General features: G+C 47.1%; 2 protein-coding genes and 1 long non-coding RNA gene across 4 annotated transcripts in view; all 3 read right to left on the reverse strand.

Annotated features, from left to right (window-relative positions):
• Window positions 1–13536, reverse strand: part of LOC310693687 — a 65385-nt gene extending 51849 nt beyond the window's left edge. Inside the window, exons 1-2 of the long non-coding RNA XR_014519328.1 lie at window positions 13267–13536; window positions 8884–9025 (exon numbers count right to left, since the gene is read on the reverse strand). This is a non-coding gene — a long non-coding RNA (uncharacterized lncRNA). The remainder of the gene's footprint in view (window positions 1–8883; window positions 9026–13266) is intronic.
• LOC310693646 (uncharacterized protein) lies at window positions 2846–4312 on the reverse strand. The gene is made up of 5 exons (XM_083476052.1): window positions 4177–4312; window positions 4007–4083; window positions 3249–3401; window positions 3055–3187; window positions 2846–2972 (listed from the first exon to the last, which is right to left on the reverse strand). The coding sequence occupies exons 1-5, from the start codon at window positions 4245–4247 to the stop codon at window positions 2918–2920; spliced, it is 489 nt and encodes a 162-aa protein (XP_083332178.1). The 5' UTR covers window positions 4248–4312; the 3' UTR covers window positions 2846–2917.
• LOC310693648 (rho guanine nucleotide exchange factor 11-like) lies at window positions 4841–7087 on the reverse strand. Of its 2 annotated transcripts, none has more exons than XM_083476054.1 (3): window positions 6790–7087; window positions 6097–6176; window positions 4841–5425 (listed from the first exon to the last, which is right to left on the reverse strand). In XM_083476054.1, the coding sequence occupies exons 1-3, from the start codon at window positions 6926–6928 to the stop codon at window positions 5405–5407; spliced, it is 240 nt and encodes a 79-aa protein (XP_083332180.1). In that variant the 5' UTR covers window positions 6929–7087; the 3' UTR covers window positions 4841–5404. The 2 variants fall into 2 exon arrangements, with proteins under 2 accessions (XP_083332180.1, XP_083332179.1); XM_083476053.1 differs by having other exon boundaries at window positions 4841–5950.
• Window positions 13537–26791: the final 13255 nt, after the last annotated feature.

Below are 26791 nucleotides of genomic sequence, written 5' to 3' on the forward strand. Positions count from 1 at the left end.
CAATAGAACAAGCAGGCTTCAGACCCGGAAGGTCCATGACAGATCACTGTCTAACGTTACAACATCTCATCGACAAATACAAATCAGGAGGGCAGGCCTCACTATAGCTGCCTTCGTTGATCTAAAAGCGGCCTTTGATACAGTCCCCAGAACCAGACTCTGGGACACTATAGATATAGATAGAAGGCTTCTGCTCTTAATTCAGTCACTGCACGCAAACACGGCTCTTAGAGTCAGGTGTAGCCGCCTAGGACACCTAACGGACCCTATTAAAACCTTCAAAGGAGTCAGGCAAGGGTGCCTGTTGGCCCCTCTACTATTCAATTTTGTATTTAAATAATTTAGTATCTGCACTCAATGACTCAGAACTCCACCCTCCGAAGCTCGCGAATTGGCATATTTCGGTCCTGCTATATGCCGATGATGCAGTAATTCTATCTAGAACCCTCATTGGACTCAAAAGAGCACTAAGAAAGCTTGTAGCATACTGTGAATCTGAATACCTCAAAATCAACTATCAAAAGACCAAGATATTTGCTTTTGGGGAAAAACCAAAGCTTAGAAGCTGTGAACTCCAAGGCCACAAATTAGAACAAGTCACAAACTATAAGTATCTATGAATGGTGGTATGAATGGAGAGTTCAATCCAGACTTCTTAGAGCTCTCCTACAAGTCCCCAGATGTGTCTCAAACAGGGATGATGTGGCTAAAATCTGCCTAACATCAATCTACAAATGGCTGACATTGAATCTGCTCCCCCGAGGGATAGCCCCATTGATCCTCTGCGATCAATTCCAGTCGGGCTGGTAGTCCTGAACACCCTTCAGAAACTGGGTTTTGCCCCTCAAGCCCTTCTAAGTCCGGGGTTGGGCCCAGGGACGCGGATAGCCCCATTGATCCTCTGCGATCAATTCCAGTCGGGCTGGTAGTCCTGAACACCCTTCAGAAACTGGGTTTTGCCCCTCAAGCCCTTCTAAGTCCGGGGTTGGGCCCAGGGACGCGGACTTATAAAAAATATTGGGGGGGCCCGGGAAAGCTCATGAATAATAAATAAGCTCATGAATATGCAAATAAAGTGGCGCCGCCTCCTCGTGAGCGAATAGGGGAGAGCGTGCTGCGCCTATTAATCAGCTCTGAAGGAAATTGGGTGGAGCTTTTGCTCGGGAGGGAGGGCAGGAGGCATGCAGCCCGACCCTGTGCATTTTGGGCTGGGGGAGGGGCGGCGATGGCGCTCTGCTGGGGGGCGCCGGAGATTATTGGGGGGGCAGAGCCCCCCCAAATGAATTTTTGAGGGGGCTCGGGCCCCCTCAAGCCCCATGGAGTCGGCGCCTATGGTTGGGCCATGCAAAAGCTACAGTCAGGCAAAGAATATTAGACACTGAGAGACAACAGGACTGCTCAAGGTGCCCTGACTATAAAATTGGAGAAATCGAGAGAGAGAGGTAGCCGCACCGGCAGCATATCTCTTCTTTCTCGTATCTAGAAATGCAAGAAGGGCCTTTACACTCGCCAGAAGCTCAGCTCTGCCCTCGCTGGTCCTGGAAGGAGCCTTTAGAAAAGTCCCGTATGCTCAGAGACTTTGCACCTGTCCATTGGGGGCCCAGGCACCCTCAACATTTTTGTTATGGGTGCCCGGCCTCTTTGGTGACTGGGCCTAGGCCTGGGTGTCTGCCACAGGACTTCTGCAGTCATTTGAGGTCACAGTGTGGCTTAATAGTGGGGTGGAAAGGCTGAAGATAATGCCAATATATTTCGCATCTTTGTGAAATAGCAGTCAGAATTGATCCAGCCTATCTGAATGGCACAGGCTAAATGCTTTCAAGGATCATACCCTTATTAAGCTCCTGCTGATGAGAGCAACTAAGGACAGGGGGCTGGGCACAAAAGTGCCAAAAAAGATATGGGCTTATTATCTTCAAATGGAGAACTACTGAGCCCTTAGCCCACGTGACCTTAGAAATTGCATTTTTTATTTACTGCATTTTTAAAAGTTACAGAAAAAAAGAAAACAGATTAGATTTTACACACATGTATTTCAAACGAAAACCGAAGAAAAATACATTAATGAAATTTTATAACTATAAAAAATAGACTCTGCTGTCTAGCGCTCCCATTGCTCCTTGTCTATCTCCTGCAAAAAGGTGAGCCCAGAGGGAAGGGGTTGGGGACCCCTGAAAAGGAGGGCAGCCGTCGCAAAGGGGGGTGTCCATCCCCTTCACCCGGCTGAGAAGCCTCCCAGGAGCGGTTCTCTTCCAAACCGAGGGCCTCCTGGGGGCCATTTGCTGACAGTGAGAGGGCCCAGGGCCCAAACATGAGGCTGTCATGGATGTGGCTCCCACCTTTGCCCTGTCGGCTACAATCCAGCCAGGTCACTTGCCTGGAGGTGTCCCAGCCTAGCAATAGGAAACATGCAGAGTGGGGGGGGGTCTCTCTCACCAGAAAGGCACAGGTGGGGGGGGGGGACATCTGGTGGGGCTGCCTGCAGGGCAGAATGACAATTTTCCTGGTGGCCATTGTCACCCTCTCCTGATACTGCAGCCACCTGCCAGGAAAAGAAGGGAGACAGAGAGAGACGCTCTTAAAGCCCCAAGAGAGCAGAAGAGGGGCTTCGATTTGCCAGTTTGCAAGGCAGGCGACCAAAGCGCAACCCCACATTTATTTCAGCAGCGTCTTTCTCCAGGGAGTTCCAACGCTATTCAAAGCTAATATATATGCATACAAAACATACACATATATAAATACACACCTTTACCCTGCCTTTTGACACTTAATGTATGTCTCCCCCCCAAATACATCTCGTTTCTGTGCTTGTAGCTTCGTTTAAACTGCTTGGCTTGTTGTCATTTCCCAGGGGAGAGGGGAGAATAAGAGGCAAACATCTTACATGATCCTCTCAGAAGGGCTGGACGCCACCAGCTCATAGATGTCTGGTGTCTCCTTCAAAACACAGATCAGGAAGAATGATCTTGGATCTGAACAGAGAAAATAGACAAGATGGAAGAAGAGTCCTTACAGGGTCATCATGTGTAGTGGTGTTATGGCACCCCTTCTTACCTCCGGCTGAGGGACAGACGAGCGCTTAAAGAGGAGTCCTGCTCTGTCTTCTTCCTCAGGCATTTCATCTGCACCCACTTCTCCTTTGGCTTCAGAAACACGACCAGGTCTTTAAGAAGCAGGGCGTGCAGGCCTGAGAGAGTGAGGGGTTGTTGCTCATGGTGTCATGAAGAGCGGTGGTGTCCCCTTCTTACCTGTGACTGCAGGGCGGACGAGGGCGGTCTCCAGAGGAACCACATGGCTTAAAACAGAGCCCCCTGCCTTCCTCCTGAAGCATTTTAATTGCATCCGCCGCCCCTTCGGCTTCAGAAATACTACAAGATGTTCCAGAAGCAGGGCGTGCAGGCCTAAGAGACACAAACACATGCAGAGAGAGGGGTTGTTGCTCACCTGCGCCACTGATCCTGAGAACATCTAGGTGCCAGGCTGCAGAATCAGCCAAAAGGCCCAGCAAGTCAGAGGGACAAAGGAGGCTGGACCAAGTCAGGCCCTTGAGCCCATCTAGCCCTGTCTTGTGTCTCTCCAGGGTCCCAGGCAGGGGGTCTTCCCCTGAGCCCAACCCGGAAATGCCGTTGGGGATGGAAGCTGGGACCTTCTGCATGCCAAGCAGGTGTTCTGCCATCGAGCTACCAGAGCCCTTCTGCCACCCAAACACTATTTCCGAGAGAGTCTTGGGATCTGTGGCTTGTTGTATGAGAGCTCTAAATACTCATGAAAGTTGGGTGTTTCAACAGCTAAGGCTCCACTTTGCAGCAGCGACTCTCCAGGGCTTTTAGACTCCAGTGTTTTTCGGCCACAAAGCCACAACCCCCTCCCCTCATTGATTCCTGTCTTAATAGAAAAGGGGGGTCTAAATGGCAAAGCCAACTGCAGAGGAAGAGCGCATGCCCCTCCACTCACAGGCCTGTGCCATGTGTGTGTTTTGGCGGGAGAGGTTGTTTCTTCTACGTACCCGCAGTCGTCTTATTGTTGATTGCGCAGCTGCAAAGGCCCCACCTGGATGAGATGGAGCTCCGTGAGGTCAAGGTTCTGCACAGCAGGGGCAGAAAAAGGCAGCATCTCACAGAGGGGAAGATCAGGACAAGGCCAGGGATTGGAGGGAGGGCGAAGGGGAGGCCCTACCTGGAACTGCCTGGCCAGTGGGTGGCTGCTCTTGCGCAGAGATCTGGCGTCCAGGCGCTTTGGGGAGGCATCCAGCCGCCCGTGATTCTCTGCCTGCCTCAACTCCTCCTGGATGCCCTCAAGGATCTCCTTGCACTCATCGCACGCCAGGCAGAGATACTGGTGCTCCCAAGTTGAATCTGAGCGAGGAAGGTGCAGAGAGAGGGGGTGACGAGGGAGTGCTTCTGATAGGCTGCCTGCAAAGTTGGCTTCATTTTATTACTTTGAAACCCAGCTCCCAGAACAAACTAGGAACAGGGCTGCATTTAAAAGCAAACAGGTCTGAAAGACAGATGAGCAGCAGCAGCCCAGATGCAAGAAGGCAAAGGGATCCTTGTTTGCTGATCAGAAAGTGGGCTACTGAACAACACCGATGCCCATGGGGCACTAATGAAGGCAGATGGGGGTTGTATAAACACACACCATCGTCTCCCCCCCCCCATCACCCTCTTGTGTGCTGCCTTTCCCTAGTAAGGCGGGCTCAATGCAACTCACAACCTCCCAAAGTTAGGAAGCACATCAACATGGAATCATGGAGAGAAGCAGCTTGTGGCGATCACACACAGGGCCCCCGGACGTTTGACGGGCTATTGACCCTGTGCCACCACTGCGATTGCTTTTCCCCGCTGCCACCACCCTGTATCTCACGGGGACACACGGAGTCCAGTCAGTTGTTAACATTAACAAATAATCAAGTTTATTTTTAAATGCAGGAACAAGCTTATGGTTACAGTTAATTTTTCTTGGCAGTTTCTTAATCTTAGTTCCTAACAACTTCAAACTGATTATTCCCAACTATCTATCTGACTCCACCTAACAATTCCTCTCACTCTCTCACAATACAACTCCTATTCCTCCCTCTTTCGTCTCCAACTCCCAAACCTCAACTCCCAAACCTCAACTGACTTTCAAAACCTCCCACTCTAACTTTTACTCCCCCCTTGCATTCTCACTGGCCAATCACATCACACCCACTTTAACCCTTTCCTTATGACCCATCCTGGGAGGCAAACGCCACACAGCTCTCCTGGGACACCCTCCCCACCACACCCGACACATAAATATATGGAGAAGGAGAGAGAGAGAGAGACCATTAGTGTGCTGGATGATGTTATTCAGCAGCAGAGGGTAGCTAGCCAGGCGCTGCATCTCAAACTCCAGAAAATCCTTTAGCTGAACGGTTGTGGCCTTATGGGCAGCTCTCAATTTCCTGGGAGAGGCAGAGAAGGAAGCAGACAGACAACATAATTATCATTATTATGACATGTTTCTGGACACCAGAGAGAGTCAGCGGCAAAACAAGTGGGGGGAGCCTTGCTGCTCAGCTCCCACTTGCTTAGGGGCTTCTCCTTTGGGGCAGCTGGGCGGCTGCTATGAGAACAGGAGGCTGCCGCTCGTTCTGAAGAAACCAAACCTAGGGGAAGCCCCCAGAATCCCTGGAATCTTGAACCACCTAGAGAGGAGATTGGGGTGGCATCCAACTAGAGGTTACCACCTAACCTACCCCATCTGGCTTGTTCTCCTGCACACTTTCATTCGCACAGGGAGTGATCCTTCAGCTGAGAAGGCCCTTTCCCCGAGCTCAGCCTCCTCTTCTCATGGAGCATATCTGGATGACATGCCAGAACCGAGCATCCCTCTTCTGCTTCGCTTGAAGGAACTCCAGAGCCCTGTCCTGCTGCAAGCCATATTTGGCAATGGCCTGCTGGAGCTCCTCACTTGCAGCCACACCAAACTGGGGGGGAAGAAGGGAGGGAGGGGGCAGGGGAGAGGAAACATGTCCAGTGAGCATCAGGAAATCAAGGGCCCAAGTCCACTGGAAACCCACAGGCAGCCCCCGGCCAATTGCTGCCAGCCTCTGCCCTGCTCTGGGATCCTTACCTGGGAAAGCAGGTGGTCCCCAATCTCCTCAGTGACGGGCCCTTTCTCCTGCAGATCCTTCATTTTCCCCGACAGAGAACCTGGGGGGGGGGGAGGAAGAGGCGGGGGGGGGAGGTTGAGCAAGGCAACAGGAGTGGGGGAATAAAGAATAACCCCAGCAGGGACAGGAGAGGGACAGAGACGGCCTGCTCTTTTTTGAATCCCACTTTCTCAGTGGTGGAGAGACCAGGTGTCTCATTTATTTATGTCGCCTTTTCTTCCAAGGAGCTTAAGAGGGTGTCCATGGATTCCCTTCTCATTTAATCCTCACAACAAGCCTGTGAGGTAGGTTAGGTTGAGAGGCAGCAACTGGCTGCACTAGGCTCTTGATGCCTCTGAACAATCCCTGTTCCTGGGGGGGGGGGGCATTGTTCTCATCCGAACTGGTTGCGTTGCATCAGTGGCCAGTGTGGGCTGGTGAGTGTGGCGTGTGCAGGGCGTCGGGGGGGGCATTGAGCTTCTGCCCTGCAGCTTGTGGGGCCCCCTGAAAACAGGCTGCAGGTCTGGCTGGGCCCCTCGGGCCTGATCCTGCTGCAGAGCTCTTTGGATGCTGTGCTTTTATTTTTGGCCCTTCTCCCTCTGCTCCTGACCCACCCAGGGAGAAGCGGAGGGCTGGGCCAGCCACAGAATGGTCTGGAGGGGAAACAGACTTACCATGGATCTTAAGCAGTTCTCTTAGGTCGGGGAAGACGAGGGTCAGCTCCTCCTGAGAAAGGAGTTTTTCTTTATATAGCCACTGGTAGAACAGCTCAGTAAGAACGTGCAGGGAGCTCAGATGGGAGGCCTCTGCCATAAACAGCTCTGTGCAAAGAGGGCAGAAGGGGAAGGACGTTAGGTTGAGGCTGAATCCCAGCAGGGTCCAGAAAAGAGGCAGCTAAAGCGGGTTGTTCTTCAAAAAAGACTTGGGCTCTGCGTTACAAGGAGAGATGGATCCTGCCAGAGGCATAGGAAGGTCAGGTGGTGCTCGGTGGGGAATTGTAGAACACTTGATTGTGCACATTTTTGACTGGTGTTTTAGCCTGGATTGTGTGCATTGCATCAGCCGCTGGTGTGGGCTGGAGAGTGTGGCATGTGGCTCTGGAGACACATGCCACATCTGGAGACGTCTTGATTGGAGTCTGGACTGTCTATTTTTGGACGGACCCTGATGACGACGGCAACTCTTTTTGGCATTGTGAAGAGTTCAGCGGGTGGTATCCGGCCCTCCCAAGGGAGATTTTTGTTGCTCGGGACTTGATGGCATTGGCTTCCATTGTGAGTTCAGTCACTGTGGCATTTGTGTCGTTTGCCTCGTGCAGTGTCTGTGCAATGTGGGGATTTTGTCTTGATCTTTTTTGGGTCTTGGAGCTTCCCTGAGCTTACCTGCAGGGATACTTGTCCTATTCTCTGTTGTATGCTGTCTTGCAGGGTGGGGAGGTCTACTTCCCAGTGACTTTTGAGTTGCCTGGGGTTCCCGGGGAGACCTTCTATTTGTATGGGGTGTATCGCTACGGATTTCCAGCTGCTGAGTGCATCCTTCGTGGGTATGGAGAGATTTTGCTTCGAGACCATCACCACTGCAGAGCAGTTGCTGCTGTGGCCAGCTGTTCAGACAAACTTTAGCAATAGCTACTTTAACTCTTAGTTAGATCTCTATATTATTATTATTATTATTATTATGGCATTTTCTGTTTCTGTGTTCTTGAAGTAAAATATCTCGATGGCAGCAGATAATGCACTCGGCAGCTGGAGACCCGCAGTGATGTGCCCTCTGTGAATGGAGGGTCCGGTGTGCTGCTCGCTGGGAATTTTAGGCAGTTCAGAGGTTGCTGGGAGGTGGATTTCCCCCTTTTTGAGGACAGCACACATGTTCAATGTGGCAGAGGGTGGGACGGGTGTCCCTGCGGGTGGGTTCAGGGAGGCTCTGGGACTGGAAGGGATTTGGGCAGTATCCATGAATACTGCAGCCGCTGAGCTCGTGGTGGAGGGTGGTGCCATTGGGTCCTGAGCAGTGAAGGTTTCCCTTGGGAGTGTTGAATTTTTCTTTTTGAGCTTTTCACAATGCCGGAGGGAGTCGCCGTCGTCACTGGGGTCTCTCCGGGAACAGATGGTCCAGATTCCACATGGGGCTGTTCCGAGGCCGATTCCCTTGGTGTTTTCTGTGTGTCACACTCTCCAGTTCACACTGGCTGTTGATGCGGTGCACATGGTCAATGTAGGGATGCCCACTGGAAATGCACATGGCTGGAGGTGGGAAGCTGGGGACGGCCATCTCGCGCCAGAGATCCTTCTCTAGCCCGCAGGAGGGGATTGGATGGGATTCAGCAATAATTGGAAGGCCAACAGTCCCCGACATCTCCCCTGTTTCTGTTTCGGTTGGGTGGGTTTCTGTTCCAGTGGTCTCAAACATTCTTGAAGGAAAATCTCTCCATAGCAACAAATCAGAAAGCTCCCTGGGAAAGTTGCTGGCTCATGTAACATCCAGCATGGGATTTAAGAAAGGTCTTAATAACCAAGGAGCATCTTTAAAAACTGGGCATGTGGTGGGAGCATGAATCTTCAGGATGCCTCCCCCCTTTCCCATGACTTTACCTTCTGCGCAACCAGTAGGACATTGTTCCATGGGGGTAGAAAACTGAAGATGTCCATAAAGTCAGTCAATCCATCTGAACAGCTTTCAAGACAAGAACAGAAGAATGGTTGCTTTCTGGCTTCTAACTGCTTCAACTGACTGGGCTTTCAGCTTAGCCAGAGATCCTTTCAAGCAACTCACCTGGCCTCCTAGGAAACCAAACATTCCCCAGGATTCCACAGCTGGTTGTGAGGTCAGAGCCTGGCCAAGGACAGGAGCCAATGGGTTCTGGGCTCCAGGAACGCTCCCTCTGCCAGGCCCAGGGCACCACTGGGCAACCTCAGGCAGCTGCCAAGCGTCTGACCCAGCCCTGCATTTACCCCCAAGCAGAAGGCTCAGGCAGCTGGATCTAGGCTCCCCTTCAAGTTCCCCCAAATCCTCCCAACTTTGCACCCCTCTGGAGAATCTAAGGAAATAACGCAGGCCATGACTGTGATCCATTTTCTGGCATCTCCTTTAAACCCACCAAACAGGAGTTGGCTGGCTAGTGGTCCATCATTTGGTCATGGTGTATCATATGTTTTCCAGTGGGCTGGATGTTCTTTTAAAGCTTTTTTGCCCTCCCCTTCATTGTATTATGGAACCACCTTCTCTCTCCGCCTGGGTGCTCACCCACATTTGCCACCTCTAGGCATCTTTTTAAAAACCTGTTTGTGCACCTAGAAACCTTTCTTTGTGTTTTATTGTATTATTACATTATGTGGCGTTTGCCCTCCTAGGTGACATCATGCTGGGTCATAAGGAAAGGGTTAAATGAGTGTGAAGTGATTGACAAGCGGGAACCCAAGGGGAGGAGTTAGTTAGTGTTGTTAAGGTGTCAGTCAGGTGCTGGAGAAAGGAAAGGGAGGATATGGCTGTGCTTTGGGATAGTTTGATGTGAGAGACTGAGAGAATCTGTTAAGAGGAGTCAGATAGACAGTTGGGATAATATCAGTTAGAAGTTATTAGGAAGGTATAGGCCGGTAAAGAAACTAAGAAGTGAAGTGATTACCTAGCCTCAGGTAGGTAACACAGGGTCCCCGTACATTTGATGGTCTATTGATCCCTGTGCCACCACTGTGATTGCTTCCCCGCTGCCACCAACCCGTTTCTCTCAGGTACACACGGAGTCCAGACAGTTGTTAACATTAAACCAAATAAACAAGTTTATTTTATAAGCATTAACAAGTTTATGGTTTCAGATAATTTTTCTTGTCAGTTTCTTAATCTTAGCTTCTTTGACAACTGTGTGATGAAATGTTTTGTGGGGACATTTGCAGGAGTGATTTGTTGATTTTGGTAGTCGGGGGGGGGGTAGGATGTCTGCTGGAGGGGCAACCCCACCACCACCACCTTTACATAAATTCCAGTAAGACTGTGTATTTATGAATATTTATTCTATATTTGAGACCTTAAAATTCTTATAACAACATGCTGCATCTTTAAAGCACATCTGAGTCCTGTCTAGTCAAGTTGCGTGGGATCAATTCCAATCTGTAACCTCTGAGGATGTGGACAGGCTGCTTGGACGAGTGAAACCAACTACCTGTCTCCTTGATCCTTGCCCATCCTGGCTCATAAAAACAAGCCAGGAAGGGCTGGGCGATGGGCTCTGCAGGGTGGTGAATGCTTCCCTCTATGGGGGAGCCTTCCCAGACCTGCTGAAAGAGGCAGTTATTAAACCGCTTCTTTAAAAAAACATCTTGGGACCCAGCCAATATGGCCAATTATCGCCCAGTCTCAAATCTTCCATTTTGTGGCACGGTCATTGAGCGGGTGGTTGCTGAACAACTCCAGGCATGCCTGGAGGATGCGGACCATTCACATCCCTTCCAATCAGGATTCAGGTCTCATCATGGGACTGAAACTGCCTTGGTCACGTTGGTCGATGATCTCCAGCGGGCTAGGGACAAAGGTGAAAGCTGTTTCCTAGTTCTGCAGGATCTCTCAGCAGCCTTTGATACCATCAACCATGACATCCTTCTGGACCGTCTGGAGGAGCTGGAGGAACTGTTATACAGTGGTTCCGCTCCTTCCTCCTGGGCTGTGTACAGAAAGTGGTGTGTTCAGACCCCTGGGCTCTCACTTGTGGGGTGCCTCAGGGTTCCGTCCTCTCCCCCATGCTTTTTAACATCTATATCAATCCGCTGGGAGAGATTATCAGGGGGTTTGGGCTGGGTGTTCATCAGTATGCGGATGATACCCAGCTCTACCTCTCTTTCAAATCAGAACCAATGAAGGCAAAGGTCCTGTGTGAATGTCTGGAGATGATTGGAGGATGGATGTTGGCTAACAGATTGAGGTTGAATCTTGACAAGACAGAAGTACTGTTTTGGGGGGACAGGGGGCGGGTGGGTGTGGAGGACTCCCTGGTCCTGAATGGGGTAACTGTGCCCCTGAAGGACCAGGTGCGCAGGTGACTCATAACTGTCCATGGCGCAGTCAATTCTGTGCCCTGGGCAGCTTTCTACCAGCTCCATCTGGTACGCAGGCTGAGACCCTATCTGCCCGCAGACTGTCTCACCAGAGTGGCGCATGCTCTGGTTATCTCCCGCTTGGACTACTGCAATGTGCTCTACGTGGGGCTACCTTTGAAGGTGACCCAGAAACTACAATTAATCCAGAATGCAGCAGCTAGACTGATGACTGGGAGTGGCTGCCGAGACCATATAACACCGGTTCTGAAAGACCTACATTGCCTCCCGTTATGTTTCCGAGCACAATTCAAAGTGTTGGTGCTGACCTTTAAAGCCCCCAATGGCCTCGGCCCAATATACCTGAAGGAGTGTCTCCACCCCCTTTGTCCAGCCCAGACACTGCGAGAAGTGAGGTTACAGGAAACCAGGCCTTCTCGGTGGTGGTGCCTGCCCTGTGGAATGCCCTCCGTTCAGATGTCAAGGAAATAAACAAGTATCTGACTTTTAGAAGACATCTGAAGGCAGCCCTGTTTAGGGAGGTTTTTAATGTTTGTTGTTTTATTGTGCTTTTAATTCTGTTGGGAGCCAGATGGGTGGGGTATAAATAAATTGTTGTTGTTGTTGTTGTTGTTAAAAACACAAAGAAATTGCAGCACGATCCAAGAGAGGTATCTCTATTTTTAGCAACAATAACAAAAAAGAGGGAGAGATTTATTTATTTATTTATTTACATACCGCTTTATATTTTAAATAAAAATCTCAAAGCGGTTTACAGCATATTAAATCAGTAAAACAATAGCCGGGCGATGTTCCTTCAGCCTTATGAGGAGCCTCTTCAGTGGGGCTGGTGAGTGTGGGCCTAGCCCCCTAGGCCAGGTGGAAAGGGCCTTGCGGGGAGCAGCCTTCACACTCACAGCCAGCCGATGTTCCTCCAGGATCATGTCTAGATTAGTTTAGCAAGAGGCAATAAAAAAGTAATTCTGTGCTTGAGGCCTGAGAGCTCTTTTGTTTCTTAAAAGCGCATTTAAGAGGTGCACAGCAGCCTTTTGGGGTCTGGAGAGGCCCAGTATTCTAGCCCACCTCACCTGCTGGCAAGCAACTCACCTGAGGCCAGCACCTTCAAGGGCATCATGCAAAGGCGTAGTTTGGGGGCTGGGGGGGGGCTAGCCAGGGTTTTTGCCCTGGGTGAAACTTCCAGAGGGTGCCATTGAGGCTCCTAGCCTGTCCACCATTTGTTCTTCGGGCTTCGGCCAAAGAGAAACAGAGATAAAAGTGAGCAGTGTTTGCTAGCACAGCCTTGCCTTATTGGTTCTTCCTCTCAGCCCCCACGTTCCTCAGATAAAAGGTGTTTTCATGTAATAATACAATAAAGCACCAAACATGTTTTTAAAAAGATGCCTAGTGGTGAATGTGAGTGAGCAACTAGGTGGAGAAAGAAGGTTCCATAATACAATGAAGGGGCCCCCGAAAAAAACTTTAAAAGAACATTCAACCCATTGGAACGTATGATACACCATGACCAAATGATGGACCACTAGCCAACCAACTCCTGAAGAAACTGGTGAATTTAAAGGAGGTGCCAGAAACTGGACCATAGTCATGGCCTGCCTCATTTCCTTCAATACTCCAGAAGGGTGCAAAGTTGAGAGGATTTGGGGGAACTCTAAGCGGAGCCTAGATCCAGCTGCCTGAGCCTTCTGCATGGGTGTAAATGCAGATGCTTGGCAGCTGCCTGAAGTTGCCCGGGTGCCATGGGCCTGGCAGAGAGAGCATTCCTGGAGCCCAGAGCCCATTGGTTCCCATCCTTGGCCAGGCTCTGACCTCACAACCAGCTGTGGAATCCTGGGGAATGTTTGGTTTCCTAGGAGACCAGGTGAGTTGCTTGAAAGGATCCCTGGCTAAGCTGAAAGCCCAGTCAGTTGGAGCAGTTAGCAGCCATTCAGATCCCTTCATCTGTTCTTGTCTTGAAAGCTGTTCAGGTGGATTGACCGACTTTCTGGACATCTTCAGTTTTCTACCCCCATGGAATAATGTCCCACTGGTTGTGCAGAAGGTAAAGTCATGGGAAGGAGGTGTTGATCCAGAATTGGCCTCCACAGTCGCTTACGGACTCACTGTTAAAACCGTGTTCATGGAAGATAATCATACTTGGCTATAAGTGATCGCCAAAGAAGAAGGCTGATCGCCGAAGAATTGATGCTTTTGAATTATGGTGCTGGAGGAGACACTTGAGAGTCCCATGGAATGCAAGAAGATCAAACATATCCATTCTTAAGGAAATCAGCCCTGAGTGCTCACTGGAAGGACAGATCCTGAAGCTGAGGCTCCAATACTTTGGCCACCTCATGAGAAGAGAAGACTCCCTGGAAAAGACCCTGATGTTGGGAAAGATGGAGGGCACAAGGAGACAGGGCCGACAGAGGATGAGATGGTTGGACAGTGTTCTCGAAGCTACCAGCATGCGTTTGACCAAACAGCGGGAGGCAGTGGAAGACAGGAGTGCCTGGCATGCTCTGGTCCATGGGGTCACGAAGAGTCAGACACGACTAAACGACTAAACAACAAAGAAGAAGGAGGTCAGGAACATTGTTGTCATGGCTCCTATGGGAGAAGTTTCCATTGTTATATTGAAGACTGTTTTGTGCCGACAGGCCTATTCAGTTGTTTAATTCTCCCCTTTTTGATGAACTAGTCATTCTTGTGAGTACCGTATTTCTTAACAATATTCTATATTTTATTGTGTTTGCATATTTTGCTGTGTATCACCTTGATATTTTATGTGAGTATATAGACTTTTATAAATGAATGAATGAATGGATATTAGCTGACTTTTCCGATCCTAGAATCATGCTTTTTACTTTGCTGTTGGGAAGCACAGACCCTCCCAAGTGTCCCTATTTTCCAGGGACATCCCTGATTTAGAGAAGCCATCCCAGTTTCTGATTTGATCCCGGAATGACCCATTTTTCCTTAGGATGTCCCTTATTTTCATTGGAGAAATGTTGGAGGGTATGGAGTTATCTGACCCCTGAGCCGTCTGAAGGCAATCCTGTATAGGGAAGGTTTTTTTAATGTTTAATGTTTTTATATATGTTGGAAGAAGCCCAGAGTGGCTGGGGCAACCCAGTAAGATGTGTGGGATATAAATAGTAAAATTATCATTATGGAATGGGACGTCCCTATTTTCATCGGAGAAATGTTGGAGGGTATGGGAACATGGGAATCTGACTACATTATTTGCTGGTATTATAGCTGCAGCCATTATAGCTGGAATATATGATTGCAACCTCTCTGTTCACTCTGAAATAGCTAATCTACCATAAAAACAGTTGCTTGATTTGCTTTTTATGTAATGGAAGCCGAGCACTGGTATTTTGTTTAGTAACATTTTCCTCTGCCTAGAGCTAATTGCTTTAATTTTAGCCACAATACAGTCTGGTGGATTATTATATAATTGTGAGTAGGAGTTGTTGCTCATTAACTAGGGCAAATGAGTGAAGACTGGGCTGAGGCTGACCCATGGGAATTAGTGATCCACTCAGTTAAGCCCAAGGTGAATTCCAAGCCATCCAGCTAATTGACAGAACTAGGAAGTTGCAGGTTGAAAAGTGTTTCAGAGGAACCACTCTTACCAAAATACATATCTGCCAAAGCAAAACTTTCGTTGGGAATGCACCGTGCATGAAGAAAACCCAAATACGGAACAAGGTAACAGAAATTTTGCTCCCTGAGTAAGACAAATTCTGCAGCCTGAATAAATTGTGCATATATGTGTGTGAGAGAGCTTGTTCTGCATTAATAATAATAATAATAATAATAATAATAATAATAATAATAATAAATTTTATTTATTCCTCGGCTCAGGGCGGCTAACACCAGTAAAATTACAGTAAAATCATAATAGGGAAAAAAACAATTTAAAATACAGGTTATAATGCAATTTAAAATGCAGCCTCATTTTAAAAGTAGCACATAGATCAAAACCATAAGGGGAGGGAAAACATAAAGGTCAGACTGAGTCCAAAGCAAAGGCCAGGCAGAACAGCTCTGTCTTGCAGGCCCTGCGGAAAGATGTCAAGTCCCGCAGGGCCCTAGTCTGTTGTGACAGAGCGTTCCACCAAGTCGGGGCCAGTGCTGAAAAGGCCCTGGCCCTAGTTGCGACCAATCTGATTTTGCTGCCGCTAGCCACTGAGGGAGGGATGAAGCTATGCAGACTACAAGTCACATTCTCCTTCCCAGCTGCCATTACTTGTCGTGCAGCGGTAAATTAATCAAAGCAGAGTCTTCTTCATAAACAGAATAAAACTTTTACTTGAGAAAATAAAGTTGTTCATAAACAGCATAGTTAAAGAGCATACACAGAGTGCTCATGGCAGCTATCTGACTCTTCAGAGAGGCACAGTCTTAGTTACTGATTTACTAGAGTCCTGGAGCCACTCTGTCTGCAACAACACAACACACACACTGGCTGAGACAAACGCACTGAGGCCCACAGAGAGGCTGGCTACTTTTATAGGGAGAATGAGTCATCACCCAAGATGAGTCACAAGTCCCAGTGACTTAGCAGTTTGCTGTTAGCAGGCTTGAATGGTTTTGTAGGCATTGTAGGCCTTACTGCTTCTGCTCTCAAGAACCTTTGTCTCATGACAATATTCACATCACTGCTTAGGTATGAAGTGCCTAGGTGGCCTTTGACAAGTCGCCAGTTCTCAGTCTCTCTTGCGGGTCCAGGCATTGTGCTCTCTAGTCCCCAAGCTGCAGACAAATAAAGGACTGGTTTGGATTGAAACAAACTTTATTGAATGCAGGCTTGGGCATGGGGCAATCAAAATACTTCTGGCCCGCCCACTGGAAGCAACACTTAGGCCAATCCGGGCGGGGGTGTTCCTAATGCTTGGGGACGAAGGTGGCGCTGTGGTCTAAACCACCGAGCCTCTTGGGCTCGCCGATCCAAAAGTTTGAATGCCCGTGGCTGGGTAAGCTCCCGTTGCTCTGTCCATAGCTGTCAATTTTCAAATTTGAAAATAAGGGATCAGCAGCCTTGAAAATAAGGGAGCAGCAGCATCACCTGTACCAGGGACAGTCTAAGGGGTATATAACAATGCTGGAAGCAGCAGGAAACGGTGCTGGAATAAGGGAATTTCCTGCCAAAAAAAGGGAAGGTTGACAGCTATGGCTCTGCCCCAGCTCCTGCCAACCTAGCAGTTCGAAAGCACACCAGTGCAAGTAGATAAATAGGTACTGCTGTGGCGGGAAAGTAAACAGTGTTTCCATGCACTCTGGTTTCCGTTATGGTGTTCCATTGTGCCAGAAGCGGTTTAGTCATGCTGTCCGCATGCTCCGGAAAGCTGTCTGTGGACAAACGCCGGCTCCCTCGGCCTGAAAGCGAGATGAGCGCCACACCCCATAGTCGCCTTTGACTGGACTTAACCATCCAGGGGTCCTTTCCCTTTTCCTAAGACTTACATCAAATAGGGTGACCACTGCAGGGACCGCTGTCTGGGGGAGTGCCTTTAGCCCTGGCCCCGCCTGAGCACACGAACATGACCACTCCCCACCCCCCGGTCCCTTTAACGGGATACCCCAGCATTTGGAGGGGCAGGCAGAGACTACAACCTCCCCTCCATCCAAAACAAAGGATTGCCCCAATGCCCAACCCAGTTGTGACAATTGCTAGGAGGCAGGTGTTGTAAACAAAATCTGCCCTTTTTCCCTTATGGGGTATCCAAGAGCCGATATCGATTCCTTACATGGGTTCCCTATTGGTAGGAGAAAATAACAGAGGCCACCCAGAGAATATTGAGAAGCAAAGCAGTTCGTAAGCCTGATCTTTATGGAACTGTTGCAACAGGGTGCTCCCTTCACACGCAGGAAAAGGAGGAGGACCCAGAACCAAGGTGTGCCTGCCCTTATATAGACATTTTAAATTCCCTGCCCCGGAGCTCAAGACCACCCCTCCATACATCATACATACATCACAAAAGGGGTGTAACCCAAGACGACCCCCCACCTACAAACATCATACCTACATCACAGAAAAGGTGGTCTACAACAGAAATTTGAATGTTGTTGTTTTTCCTGTCTGCCAGGTTATCTGATAATGCCTTATCTGATTGCCTTTCCTGGTAGTCTGTCACCCTTTGAAATGGTGATTACTAAACTCCTGTAACAAGAAAGGTTTTTTTTACCTCCTCCCTCCTTGCAGAGAAACATTGGTTTCAGGACTGTGTTCCTGTGCTGCTCCAGACATGTTGTTTGCTTGGTACATTTATGATACTGTAGCCACAGCATAGTCCTTAACCACTGGTTTGAACCGGGGGGGGGGCAACGAGGGAAAAGTAGGTAGGCCCCCAGGTGATGGCTGCTGAAAAGGCCAGGGAGCGGACCCAAGGGAAGCCTTCCTTCTCCATCTGCTGTGTGCCCCGGCCCAGCCCTTATCCTAATCTGCATCCCCAATTGCCAATCCAGAATACAGGCTAGGATCCGGCTTCTGATAAGTGATGTGGGCTTACATCCTGCCCCTGTCTGGATGGGGCTCCGATGCCACAATTCCCTCGTCGGGGCCTTGGAGGAGCCTCTGCCGTTCCGCAACACTGCTGTATCTTAAAGGCTTGGCGGACTTCTCTGATCTACAAAATGGGAACAATGGTAAAGGTAAAGGAACCCCTGACCATTAGGTCCAGTCGTGACCGACTCTGGGGTTGCGGCGCTCATCTCGCTTTATTGGCCGAGGGAGCCGGCGTACAGCTTCCGGGTCATGTGGCCAGCATGACTAAGCCGCTTCTGGTGAACCAGAGCAGCGCACAGAAACGCCGTTTACCTTCCTGCTGAAGCGGTACCTATTTATCTACTTGCACTTTGACGTGCTTTTGAACTGCTAGGTTGGCAGGAGCAGGGACCGAGCAATGGGAGCTCACCCTGTCACAGGGATTCGAACCGCTGACCTTCTTATTGGCAAGCCCTAGGCTCAGTGGTTTAACCCACAGCGCCACCCATGTCCTGGGAACAACAGTAATCTTCCGCAAAAGGCTTGTGTAGATGAATGAAGTCAACGGTCTAAAAGCACATAATGGATAATGAGGTTGATACTAACCTGAAGCAAATAAGAAGGAGCCAGGACACCAGAAGAAGAACCTGAAAAATCCCTGGATTTTCATATTGTTTTGCTACTTTTGATGGCGTGAAAGCCACCGAGAAATATTTACTCCATTCGGATATCCTTCCTGGAGTTATCTGGTGAATGAAGCTACAGCTATAGAAGGTTCCCATCAATTATTATGATGATATTGTGGGTTTTATATGCTTTTTTAAAAAGATATAATTTCAGAAAGAGAATAGTGGGGGGTATTTGGGTAGTGGTAATGTATGAATTCTGTATAACATTGTATGCTTTGCATTCATTATATATTCTAACTATGTATAGTTTTAACTACTTCAAAGACCTAAGAGTGCAATCTTAGGCAAACGTTTCTGTAGGGTTGCCATATTTCAAAAAGTAAAAACCAAGACACTCCGAAAGTGTCCTTTTTTTTTTAGGAAGACCCCCAAAATTTTGAGCTTTTTCTTTTAAATGAAAGTGTTTTTTCGGTTTACTTGCCAAAGGTCCAGGCCTCCCATAAATTCCCCCGGACGTCACTTGCGTATTTGAAATCCCAGTAGTGTCCAGGAAATCCAGGACATATGGCAGCCCTCTTTTCTAGAAATCAGGGTTGGACTAGATGACCCTCAGGATCCCTTCCAGCTCTACATTTCTATGATTCTAACACTTCTTTATTCTCCCAGGGCCAAAATATATGATTTTAATGTTGAACCACTGTTAAGAGTCTGTAGTTTTTAGTTATTCTAGTAATTTTTATGCTGCAGTATGTTGTTTTGTGATAATAAGAAGTACAATAGCCAATACCACTCATATTCGCTCGTGTAATTTCCATTCCTTTTCCTCAGAGGGACACGTGTCTTGCAGCAATTTCCACGGCACTCCAAAGACTGGAATTTGCATTTCCTTCTCCAAACAGAATCTTGGAACTGCAGTTCAAGGTTTTTTCTAGTCCATGAGGAGGAAAGAGAAGCTAGTTACACTACATTGGTTATGATGTTTTATTTATGATCTGTACTTTGTGTTTTTTATAGCTTCTTATATGTTGCTTTGGACTTCCTTGGGAGAAAGTGATCTAGAAACGTAACCAATAAATAATAAGGGTTGTATCCCATGTCAGGCATACTTAAGAGTAGACCCATTGAAATTAATTGGCAAGAAAAAGTAGGGTCTCCTAGTTTCCATGGTTCTACTCTTAGTAGAACCATGGAAACTAATCAGCCCTGAGTGCTCACTGGAAGGACAGATCCTAAAGCTAAGGCTTCAATATTTTGGCCACCTCATGAGAAGAGAAGACTCCCTGGAAAAGACCCTGAAGATGGAGGGCACAAGGAGAAGGGGACGACAGAGGACGAGATGGTTGGATAGTGTTCTCGAAGCTACCAGCATGAGTTTGACCAAACTGCAGGAGGCAGTGGAAGACAGGAGTGCCTGGCGTGCTCTGGTCCCTGGGGTCACGAAGAGTCGGACACGACTAAATGACTAAATAACAACAACAATTTATTTACCTCACAGCTAAAAAATAATAATAGTGCTCATAAGAAGAGAAGACTCCCTGGAAAAGACTCGGAAGATTGAGGGCACAAGGAGAAGAGGACGACAGAGGACGAGATGGTTGGACAGTGTTCTTGAAGCTACTAACATGAGTTTGACCAAACTGCGGGAGGCAGTGGAAGACAGGAGTGCCTGGCGTGCTCTGGTCCATGGGGTCACGAAGAGTCGGACACGACTAAACGACTAAACAACAACACTCTTAGTAGAACTTAGCTGGCTACAACTCTAAACAATTTAAACCACATCCAAACCACTTTAACAGGCATGACTTCCCTCAAAGAGTCCTGGGAGTTGCAGTTGACCCCTCACAGAACTACAATTCCCTTGATTCTTTTGGGAAAGCAGTGTGCTTTAAATGTATGGTGGGTGTGACTGTAGTTAATAGTTATCTACTCTAAGGCAGGTTTTACTTCCAGCTTCAGATCCCCATTTATGTTCTGGGACAGGGCCAAGCCTTCGCAAAATTCCTCACATCCTGTCTGCCATGCAGAACACTTCCTTATACTTACTTGCACAACTGGAAAATTTGCTCACATCATTTCAATAGTCCGGAAGCTTTGGGATGTAAGCACAGTAAGAAGCATCCCAGTGCATCTAGGGATGGTGTTGTCATGACAACCAGGCATTTTACTCTTCCCCCTTTGCATTATTCAGGCACCAGAGCACTTAAAGTGTTGATTCTTTCCCCTCCATTTCCTCCATCTTAATATTGACTGACTCTTAACTCTTTGAAAAAAGTAGGTAAACTAGGGACAGCTACCACAGATTATTCTGCTGCATATTTACTGCGCTGGCAAAAAACATCAGGGAGAATGGATCGGACATCACAGCGGTGATGTGAGCTGTGCTGTCTTACTGAATATAAACATGAATCTGAACATTTATACTTTTCTGCCATATACCTCTACATGCTGTTTGAACTTAAAGGCCTGTGATCTTCTGATCTGGCTGTCCTGACTCCAACCACAAAACAGACGTCTCTCGTTTTTTTTCTGTCAGGATGCAAAACTTGGGAGTGTATGTTCAGCACACAAAATCTCTCGCCTGGGTGATCCATGTTTACTCTAGCTGTTTGCTAAGGACAGGTTGTTCTAGCTAACATGCTGTTGTTAAGAAACTGGAAAGCTCTCCTCAGGTCTTATACTGATCAAAGGTCTGTTTGAGGAGAGGCAACGTGAATCTGGACTAAGTAGTCTCTTAGATAAAGAGTTGAGGACTCTTCTACCACATGTGCTAGCTAATAAATGAGGAGGCTGGTCAGCAGAAAGCATCGTTCAAGCTTTTTGCAGAAAAATATGCTTATTGTTATTTCAGTGGCAAAGGCAGCTACTCCCTTCTTTGCTGCCACCTTTTGTTTGGAGAAAAGTAATAATAATAATCATAATAAATTTTATTTATACCCTGCCCTCCCTGGCCAAAGCCGGGCTCAGGGCGGCTTACACCAGTAAAATTACAATGCAAACATAATAGGGGGGGACAATTTAAAATACAGGTTAAAATGCAATTTAAAAAGCAGCCTCATTTTAAAAGTAGCCCATAAATCAAAACTGTAAAGGGAAGGAAGACATAAGGGTCAGACTGAGTCCAAACCAAAGGCCACAGCACTATCTTGCAGGTCCTGCAGAAAGATGTCAAGTCCTGCAGGATCCTAGTCTCCTGTGACAGAGTGTTCCACCAAGTCGGGGCCAGTACTGAAAAGGCCCTGGCCTTGCTGAGACCAATCTAACCATCTTGTGGCTCAGGACCTCCAAAGTCTTGTTATTTGTGGACCTTAAGGTCCTCCGTGGGGCATACCAGGAGAGGTGGTCCCGTGGGTACGTGGGTCCTAGGCCGCATAGGGCTTTAAAGGTCAAAACCAGCACCTTAAACTAACTCTGTACTCCACTGGGAGCCAGTGTAGCTGGAAAAGTACTGGATGAATGTGATCCAAAAGAGCAATCCAAAAGCCATCTTGGCTTTCTTAAAGACTCTCAATATTTCCTCTGCCTCCTTAATCCCCCTTGCCTGAGAACACATAGGCAGAGAGCAATCAGGGGACGTTCCTGAAGGGATTCCTCTCCTATATCTATGAACCTCCTTTGTATTAATTCTCACTGTTTGCCCAGATGCTCCGCATTGAGGGATGGCTGAGAGCATCCTGATTGTCTTATCAAATGCTAATGTTTTGTGTAAACTGTGTCTGGAACTATGTTGTTGTTGTTGTTGAGCCATTTAGTCGTGTCCGACTCTTCATGACCCCATGGACCAGAGCACGCCAGGCACTCCTGTCTTCCACTGCCTCCCGCAGTTTGGTCAAACTCATGCTGGTAGCTTCGAGAACCCTGTCCAACCATCTCGTCCTCTGCCGTCCCCTTCTCCTTGTGCCCTCCATCTTTCCCAACATCAGGGTCTTTTCCAGGGAGTCTTCTCTTCTCATGAGGTGGCCAAAGTATTGGAGCCTCAGCTTCAGGATCTGTCCTTCCAGTGAGCACTCAGGGCTGATTTCCTTCAGAATGGAGAGGTTTGATTTTCTTGCACTGGAACTATGTAAAACTTGCTAAAGCCTCAGGAATATCACCCCCTTGGCCTGCCTGAGCCACAGTAACCCCACCTTAGGTGTGATATAATTTCTGACTTTGTAGAGGGAATTGTCCTTCTTCTCCACGCAAAAATGAAAACCCTTAAAAGAGATGTTTCTTCTTGGTTCTAGGTCACTCTTGCCTCCTTGCTAGGAGGGAGGGAACTCTGTTGCAACAGAAACATAAAGATCTGCCTTGTTTTCACTGCATCCTGCCTCCATCCATTCATCTCTGACCGATCATGGACTTAGGGCAGGGGTCAGCAAACTTTTTCAGCAGTGGGCCAGTCCACTGTCCCTCAGACCTTGTGGGGGGGCAGACTAAATTTTTTTGGGGGGGAGTGAACAAATTCCTATGCCCCACAAATAACCCAGAGATGCATTTTAAATAAAAGGACACATTCTATTCATGTAAAAACACGCTGATTCCCGGACCCTCCACAGGCCAGATTTAGAAGGCGATTGGACCGGATCCAGCCCTCGGACCGTAGTTTGCCTACCCATGACTTAGGGGATTGAGTCCCTTGGGGAGTTGGGCAGCAAAAGCCAACCATCCCTATTTTTCTATATCAAGCTCAACTCCCCATCAAGGGACTTGGGATCCCTTGAGGTCCACTACTGGGCTGTGGAAAAAAGCCAGCCTCATTTTTCTTACAACACCTCTTACCAAAACACGCAGTCAACGGAGGCAGAATTAGAGGTGCAGCACAATCCAAACACACCAGGGTCAACACAGAGAATTAGTCCTGGTCCAAAACATTTTCCAGAGGCAAGGTCAGGCACCCAAGGTTAATATCACAGAAAGGCAGGCAAGGTGCAGCTCCACAAGGTGACAAAAACCAGAGAGAGGCATTTGCTATTTCCAGGAATTGCAAGTCGCAAGAGGGAGACCTTATGTATTCTGGCCTCCTCAACAACGCCCTACAGCCAAATACAGCCAGAATGTATTTACTATATTTTATTTTTTGCCTTTATGTCCCACCTTTTTCTCCAAGGAGCTCCAGGTGGGGTACATGGTTTCCCCCACCCACCCACCCACCCACCCACCCAATGAATCCCCATTTATTCGAGCTGCATTAAAATAACCCAGCATGTCTGATAGATGTATAAAATGATGCATGGAAAGAGTGGGTTGTCTTCTGCTCCTTCCTCTCTTCTTATACTCAGACTCCAGGGTCATCCAGTTAAACTGAGAAGCAGGAGATTTAAAGCAGGCAATTGCTCTTCACATAGCCCAATGTTTATCTGAAATTGTAAAACAGAAAAATTAATAAAAATCCTTTTTTAGTGTTGCATCATGCCAGTGTCCAGATGCAACACTGGAAAAGGTACTATGGTGCATATATGGTGGAATTGTTTAAACATCAAACAATTTTGGGAAACAATATATAATGAAGTGAAAAAAATGTTCAGATACTCATTTAGGAAAACACCAGAAGGTTTTCTATTGGGAATAGTACCAGGAAGTCTAAAGGAAGAAGACAAGACATATTTATACACAACAGTAGCCGCAAGGCTATTGATTGCAAAAAATTGGAAAAGTGGTATTATACCGACAAAAACAGAGTGGCTTGCCAAATTATTGGAGTATTACAATATATCCAAAACAATGGGGGAAATTGGAAGGTTCTCAAAAGAGAAGATAGACAGGGACTGGAAGGTGTTTAAAGGATACTTGCAAAACCACATTGAAAAATCAGAACTATTAGAATAAACAAGTTCCATTTTAAATACTGAAATACTAAATAAGATGGATAACAATGTATAATAGAAAAAGAAGCAGAAAACTGGGTTAAAGGTGTGTAAAAGAAAGTAATAGAAGTGGAAAGAAATTGCAATTGAGTAGACTGGAAGTCTAACACAAAGGTGGGGTGAGGGGTGAGGAATGGGAAAAGGAATTATCTGTGGGATTGAGTAGGTATGTTTGAACATTTTTAAGGATTGTATGAAATGTATGTTGGTATGCTTGTATATTCGTAATATGTGTGTATTAATGCTGCATTATTTTAATAAAAACTTTTCCAAAAAAATCCTTTTAAAAAAAGAGAGAGAGAAAGAGAGAATTCACATGTAGTAATGGCGGACAACAACTTGGATAGCTTTAAAAGGGAATTGGTTTTATGCATGGAGGATAAAGCTCTCAATGGCTTCTGGTTTTGATGACTCAATTCTACTACGCCCAGGTTCAGAGACAGTATACTGGGGAACAATAGCTGGGGAACAACAACAAGAGCATGCTGTTGCACCCATATCTTGCATATAGACTTTCCATGGACATTTGGTTGGGAAACAGGGTACTGAATTAGATAGGGCTTTTATTCTGTTCCATCAGGTCTCTTTATATTCTTGTAGCAGGAACCCCCACCCCCACCCCAATCATTCTGTTTGTACAAACCTCACACACACTCACACTCACACATTACATATGCCACATTTCTGTTATAAATTCATAGAAAAATCAACCATACATCGGATTGCACTGTTCCATTTTTATTTTACTCCATATGACAAGGACTATCAAAGGGGGGTGGCTTGGTTCTGGTCAGCCATAATCCCTTCACCATCCCAGCACATCCACAGGAGCCCTGCCCAGCTGCTATGCCAACCCTGACGATCCCAGACAGAAGACAATCATGATCACAAAGAACTTGCATATGGGAGTGGATTCAGCATGGACTGAAACAAAGGACAATGATCAGATCTTCCCTCTGGGGGCAGGAAACTGCAAACCCCCTTTGTCTCCTGGAAGTGACTCATGGGGAGGGGGAAAGCCAGGTGACAGGACACTCAGGTTACCACCACAACTCCTCCCTCAACCCCTCCTTTCTGTAATGTATGCATGATGTCAACCCCTTCTGTAATGTATGCATGATGTCAACCCCTCCTTTCTGTAATGTATGCATGATGTTTCTGGGGGTGGGCTTGACCTGGAGGATGGGAATTTCAAAAGTTTTTATAAGGTCTTGCAGACCATCTTTCTGGGTCTTTCCTCTCTCCTGCAAGTGAGGAGAACACCCTGTTGCAACAGTTCAATAAAGGCCAAGCCTACAGGCTGCTGTTTTGCTCCAAGTTATCCTGGTTGGTGTCTTTGTTTTTGTCCAAGGGAGCCCTCGGATTTTTCCGTTAACATTCTTATGAATGTTACTGATTTGATTTAGCTTATTTACATACCCTTTCCACAGTGAGCTGTGCCCAAACAAGCTAAGAACAGGCACCCGTTTATTATCCAATACAAAGCACTGAGGGACTAGAGGTTGGAGAAGAAAGCAATCAACAGAACGTATCAATACATTCAAAGACAACAAAATCAACTTTTTTGCAAACAGAGGAGAGTAAATTCAGTATTACAAAAGGAAATAATCTAGACTTGATTACGAAAGTATGGAGCAATAAAGAAGCTAACAGCCAATAAGGATCCAGCTGCTTCAGCAGCCGGGCTTGAATATAGTTCAGAGGAAGCAGGTTGCCAATTATATTGTTGCAAATATAGCAAACTTTGTAAATGCCTGAAAACTCAAAAGATATACCAGTGAAAGCCAATAGTTGCCTAAAATGCCGTTGTCAGCATGCACGAGCAGGCTTTTGTTGGTATGTGCCAAAAGCAGGGAAATAGATATCTATTTTTGGACCTGCATAAAATTCATCTGGGATTGTCAGCATTTACATATGAAGGTCAGTTTTCTTCAAATTTTGGACGTTCAGTTGTAATATAAAATGTGCTGGCTGATAAAGTGCTGTTGCTCCCCCTAGTGGGACAAAGATTATACAATGTCCATGAAATTAACTATTGTAGATTTTATTTTTTTGGTAAACCGGAACATTTTTTAAAATTCCTGTTTTTGTGCCCAATTCGGTGATGCGAAATGGAAGCTCATTGGACAAGGAGCTGAAGAGAATGACTTCTGTAAACATAAATGTACAACTGGCCTGCTGGAACGTGCCTACAAAGATAGGCTGGGAATTCTCAAGGCAACATTTTGTTGAGAAATGGCTAGAAAGTAAATTTAGATGTCATCTATGCTGCGTATCATATTACAGACAAAGTACTAACCAAGAGTTGTTATTAAAAAAAAAATGGACGTACTGTAGCTTATTGGTTCATGTATACAGCCTCCACTGACCTAAATTGATTGAGCCTTTCCAAATGATTCATTAAGGAGTGAATGAAGCATGAAATGACAACCATCAAACAATCTCTAATTTGTTTTCATTGATAATTTAGTTTTACATTCTACTGTGTCCGACATAGTGAACATCTTTCTATGTAGGTCACAGATCCCATCCACTCTTTCCCCTCCTCTCCGACCCCCTCCTCACACAACCAGATCTGCCTCCCTTTGTTTTGTTCGTTGCCACTCCTTCCTTCTCAGGTTAGTGACACCACTTCCACTTCGGAAAAGCAGGCATTAGTTATTTTACTCCACCAACACAATCTTTTAACA

Source organism: Podarcis liolepis, assembly GCF_965112155.1.
Source record: "Podarcis liolepis genome assembly, chromosome: 14".
Classification (NCBI taxonomy): domain Eukaryota; kingdom Metazoa; phylum Chordata; class Lepidosauria; order Squamata; family Lacertidae; genus Podarcis; species Podarcis liolepis.

What these genes read in the sequence shown, in the direction of transcription:
- LOC310693646 (XM_083476052.1), bottom strand. Translation starts at nt 4,247, where the DNA reads ATGCCTCCCCAAAGCGCCTGGACGCCAGATCTCTGCGCAAGAGCAGCC. An exon ending in CACTGGCCAGGCAGTTCCAG is followed by an intron (nt 4,084 to 4,176) that starts GTAGGGCCTCCC and finishes CCTGCTGTGCAG; the next exon opens with AACCTTGACCTCACGGAGCT. An exon ending in CAACAATAAGACGACTGCGG is followed by an intron (nt 3,402 to 4,006) that starts GTACGTAGAAGA and finishes TGTGTCTCTTAG; the next exon opens with GCCTGCACGCCCTGCTTCTG.
- LOC310693648 (XM_083476053.1), bottom strand. Translation starts at nt 6,928, where the DNA reads ATGGCAGAGGCCTCCCATCTGAGCTCCCTGCACGTTCTTACTGAGCTG. An exon ending in AGAACTGCTTAAGATCCATG is followed by an intron (nt 6,177 to 6,789) that starts GTAAGTCTGTTT and finishes CCCCCCCCCCAG; the next exon opens with GTTCTCTGTCGGGGAAAATG. An exon ending in GGGACCACCTGCTTTCCCAG is followed by an intron (nt 5,951 to 6,096) that starts GTAAGGATCCCA and finishes CTTCCCCCCCAG; the next exon opens with TTTGGTGTGGCTGCAAGTGA.